Source organism: Phocoena sinus, chromosome 8 (assembly GCF_008692025.1).
Source record: "Phocoena sinus isolate mPhoSin1 chromosome 8, mPhoSin1.pri, whole genome shotgun sequence".
In the NCBI taxonomy this organism is placed as follows: domain Eukaryota; kingdom Metazoa; phylum Chordata; class Mammalia; order Artiodactyla; family Phocoenidae; genus Phocoena; species Phocoena sinus.
This window is the reverse complement of record NC_045770.1, coordinates 93503318-93508206: the sequence shown is the minus strand read 5'-3', so window position 1 is coordinate 93508206 and position 4889 is coordinate 93503318. Positions and strand designations below refer to the sequence as shown.

Genomic DNA, 4889 nt, shown 5'->3' with positions numbered 1-4889 from the left:
GAAAAGGCCTCCTGTGTTATCAGAAGTATGGCATGGGTTGGTAATTAAAGTGATTGGAATGTGCTGTGTAGAAAACTCCCATGAGCCACTGGAGGGAAGCGTGAGCTCTTACCTTCCTGCAATATTTTCTCCAAATAGCAAGTAGTATTGTCACTCAGAAATTTAAAAGCGTCTGAAAAGCCTTCAGATGTTTTAAAAAAAAATCCAAACTCCTCCCCTTGGCATACCTACAGAGGTTGGCATGATGTGTTACCAGCCTCTCTCCTGCCTATCTTTGTTATTTGAGTGCCAGCTACAAAGGACTTCTTTCTGTTTCAAGACAGGCCAAACTTGTCTCCACTTTGAAGCATTGCATTAATTTTCTGCCTGAAAACCACTGCCATGGATCTTGGCATGCTTACCTCTTCCTTGCTTTTAATTTTTTTAATTAATTAATTTTTTTTTTTGCGGTACGGGGGCCTCTCACTGTTGTGGCCTCTCCCATTGCAGAGCACAGGCTCCAGACACGCAGGCTCAGCGGCCATGGCTCACGGGCCCAGCCCCTCCGCGGCATGTGGGATCTTCCTGGACCGGGGCACGAACCCGTGTCCCCTGCATCGGCAGGTGGACTCTCAACCACTGCGCCACCAGCGAAGCCCTCTTCCTTGCTTTTAAAATCACAGCTTAATGTCACCTCCCCAGAGAAGATTTTCTCCATCACCCAATCTGAAATATGTCACCAGCCACTTTCTATCATTTCAACCAAGCATTTATCCATTTATCATTACCTGACACTTTTTTTTTGTCTTTTTATCTCTGTTCTTCTGTTAGAATGTAAACCATGAGAAAAGAAATATGGTCTGTCTCATTTAATGTCTAGAATAGTGCCCAGCACAAGGTAGTTATTAACAATATGTAGAATGAATGAACATATCTACTCTAAGATCTTAATATCTTTATTCTGGGAAGACCTCCGTGTCCCTTTAGTCTAACATAGGTATCATTCTATTATACGTCCAGCACAGCCTCTGTCTTTGAGTTGTAAATAATGGCGGGCACAATGTCTTTTTTGTTTTGCATTCTTAGTGCTCCGTTATGTACCAGGAACTATTTATTGAGTGAATGAATGAATGTATGAATGAATGAATGTTGTACTGCATAGATGGTTGATCCTTAGGCATAGCCTCTGAGGTAGAAAATCTCATCTTGGTGGGCAGGAAGGGAAAGGGGGAGAGACATTCAAAGTAATATACAAATTTTGTTTGAGGCTAAAGTCACACTTAAAAAATAAGTTACAGAAACAGAAATAAGACTGAAAGGGCTAGGAGAAAGTATTTGAGGTAATTTCTAGGACTGGAGATCTGGAATTTTGATTTTAGGAGACTCTCAGCTTAGACTTCCCGCAGTCTCTCACTTCTATTAAATATGATGGCCATCATTCCTATTCAGCTACCTTGGAGATCTGATTAAATATCAGATTCTTGGCCAAGAGAGAAAGAAAGAATGTGGAACCTCAAGAGATATCAAAAGGGATATATTTGGAATAGGAGAAGGAAAAAAATTAGGAAATATTCCAGTTAGTGAAATAGCCTTCTATTCTGTCTTTGCATCCCAGTGTATTTCTAGAGCATTAAGATATAGTGGCTACTGAGAATATTAATGGCCCAGGGAAGCTGGGGGTTCACTTTTTTTTTTTTTATTTTTTTTTTATTTTTTATAATATTAAAATTTGGAGAAGATGTTGCAGTTGAGGCGCGTGCCCAGCCCGATGTAGAAGCTGCTCATCTGGCCCAGGTCCACTGCGTTGCCGTGCGAGAAGAGGACCGTGTACCTGGCGCCGGGCACACAGTGCACATACATGCAGGAGATGCGGTTGCCCCGGCTGCTCTTAGTCAGGAAGACCTCGATGGTGTCCAGCTCACGCTGGCTGTACTGGAAGTCGGCGCGATCCATCAGGTGGAGCTTCCAGCGCCTGGGGGTGCCGGCCGAGGCCCGCAGGGTCCCCGAAGGGGCGGCCCCGGCCCCACCAGGCCCGGGCTCAGGCTCAGGCACCAGCGAGTAGGTGGGCTCTGGAGGCAGGAAGGCGAGCTTGGCGGCGATGCGGCCGGGGCAGGGCGGGCAGCAGAAGAGGCAGCAGAGCTCAGTCACTGGGGGTTCACTTTTTTATGACAGTAACTTGTGAATTTCACTAGATAGTTTACATAGAATGAAATTCCTGTTATTCAATTTCTATGAAGAGTTAAGGGATTTGGAGGCTTATTAACATGGTAGAGAGGAAGATGTCCCACATGCTGTGCCCTCTGCCAGATAACTGGTGTTCTTCTCCGAGATCTAAGACAGGGTGTTTACTAAGATGTGGGGTGATAGAACACACTATTTGTTAAAGTCTACTTTGTGGAACAATGGTCCCATGAGATGCTCCATGAACAAAAGATTCTGTAAAATTAGTTTGGGGAATGCCACTTAATCTCAGTGTATCCTTGGAGATTTACTCTTTACATTAGCATGGAAGATCTGAGAAGATCTGCAGTAAAGGAAACAATATTCTTGAACTATTTTGACTATGCAACCTCTATGTGTGTGTGTATGTGTGTGTAAGTGTGTGGGTGTGTATCTAACACTTTTGGGGAAATACATGGTAGAGGAAAAATTATGGACATCTGAGTCAGACAGACCTGGGTTCAGATTTAATTCTTGCTACTCACTGCTGTGTGACCTAGAGAAATCAGAACAACTGATTTAACTTCTCTAAGTTCTGATTTCTCTGTGTAAATTGGGTATAGTACTTTGCCCAGTAAGATTATCATGATTATTATATGAGATAATGCATATTTCAATGTCTAACTCAGATCATGGAATATAAATAATAGTACTGGTGACCACCCAGGTGAACAATTATTATACCAAAAAAACACCATAGTAGATACGTGTGGGTTAAAAAGCTGAATAAAAAGTAGTGTGTCATATCAGAGAGGCTCAGTATTTAAACAATACTTATGGGCCTCTGAACCAACACTGTGTCAGGCACCTGGGGTATAACATTGGATGAGGCAGAGACGACCTTCATCCCCGTGGAGCTTACTGGCTTGCTCTGGTGACACATGTGTTCTCAGAGCCTAATTCATGCTAGAGCTTGTCACTCAACCCATCTTTCCCCCATTATCTTTTCAGGTATAGGCTCCTGAGGGGGTTATTTTGCTGCTGGAGTGATTCTCCAAGTACTGCCTGTAAATTGAATCCATAAAAAATGAGGAAGGTCTCACAGGTGACAGTCAAGCGCTTAGGAGCTTGGTGGGGAGAGGAATTGAATGGCAGTGGGGGCAGTACTTAGAGAGCATCATGTAAACTATACAATAGACATTAAACTTTGGTTTCCCCTTCCATCAGGTAAAAAGAGAATCACCCTTCCTGCATTCTGGGGAGAGCATTTATAATGGTAGATTTTAAGGATAATTTATAGGAATGTTTAGTTACTGCTAGAACAATGATTTCAGGATATAAGGTTTACAAGGATTATGAAAATAATAGCTAACTGTCCTTTTTTGTACATTTTCCCTAGGTTGGTTTGAGTGCTAGCATTGGCATTTATCTGGAGAAAAATGGCGAATGCTCAAAATTACTGATAAACGTATTTGAGAAGATTTTCAAGTTTTTCAAATATGTTAAAAGGTGGAAAATGATTTTTTATTACTTCTTGGTTCCTTTATGTATATGTTTAAAGAACAGGGTGTTTTATGAATCATTTGGAATAGCGACAGCGGTTTTCCGAGCCCCAGGCACCCAACAGTCAGTAACTTCTACCTACAGCACAATCTTTGAAGGCAAAAAAATCTCACTCAGCAGACTTCAGGGGCCTTGCAGATAAAAGAAAGGAAATGTCAGTTATGTGACTGCTGAGGGACAATTTCCTATCTGCCGTAGTGACCTTGAAATGCTGTTCAAAGTGGCTGTGAGGGAGGCATGGCTCATTTTGGTTGGCGAACACGTGGGCTTGGAAATGAACTGCCCTCGTGGGTTGAGCCTGCCTTCCAGTATGGGGGCATTAATGCATTTTAATGGAATTGCCCACACTAGGTTTAGTTGGTAAAGAAGAGCCACTGTTGCTTAGCTGTTTTCAGTCTTTTTGTCTTGCAAAATTATGTATCTTTTTGAGGCTTGGGGAAAGGATGTAGCTGAAATAAAACAAGTGAAGTGGGAATGAGGTGAGAAATCAGATCATCTGTATTTAAAAGTGGCCTTTTTTTTTTTTTGGTTTCACTCAGCCAGGGACAGTGCTAAATGTGTTATATTAATTTTCTAATTTAATCTATGCAGCAATTCTATGACAGTTATATGATTACCTCCAATTTTTAGATTGTCTTCAATTTACTGAGGTTTAGAGAGGTAAAGTGAATTCTCCAAAGTCACAAAGCTACTTAGAAATGGAACTAGAGTTTGAATCCAGGTCAGTTTGTACTGACTGGAAAGTCTGTTTACTTTATTATACCTATCACAATGCGTATCCAACAATGACTATTACCGTTAACCATTAACTATTACCCACTTTGAACTGAGAGAGTGTTAGTTCTATTTTTTCCTGGGAGTGGTGCTCTCTAGAAGATGAGAGCTATGTCCATCCTCACCTCCTCCTTGGCTCTGGATCAAGGAGGACATCTGAGTTTGATACAAATGTTCCACAGTCTTTCTTTCCAGATGCGGTTCTAAAGGGTCCCCCCAGATCCTGAAGGGGATTAGCTATGGATCAGTTTAGCTGTCACTAGAGGGCTCAGAATGGACCCGGACTGCCAGAAGCTGTTCTCTGGATGTGATGCCAAGAGATGAACAAGCTAATGGGTAGCGGAAAGACCTAGAGGCTGTTTGATGACATAGGGAACAGCTAGGAGAGAGCACTGAGAGAAGCCAGGGTCATA

The 4889-nt window shown here is 42.3% G+C and overlaps 1 protein-coding gene across 1 annotated transcript; it reads right to left on the bottom strand.

The window, feature by feature from the left end:
- Positions 1–1701: 1701 nt before the first annotated feature.
- On the bottom strand, positions 1702–3082 carry LOC116758377 (alpha/beta hydrolase domain-containing protein 17A-like). The gene is made up of 2 exons (XM_032641185.1): positions 2974–3082; positions 1702–2126 (listed from the first exon to the last, which is right to left on the bottom strand). Exons 1-2 carry the CDS (start codon positions 3080–3082, stop codon positions 1702–1704), a joined length of 534 nt encoding a protein of 177 aa, XP_032497076.1.
- Between the last annotated feature and the right edge of the window lie 1807 nt (positions 3083–4889).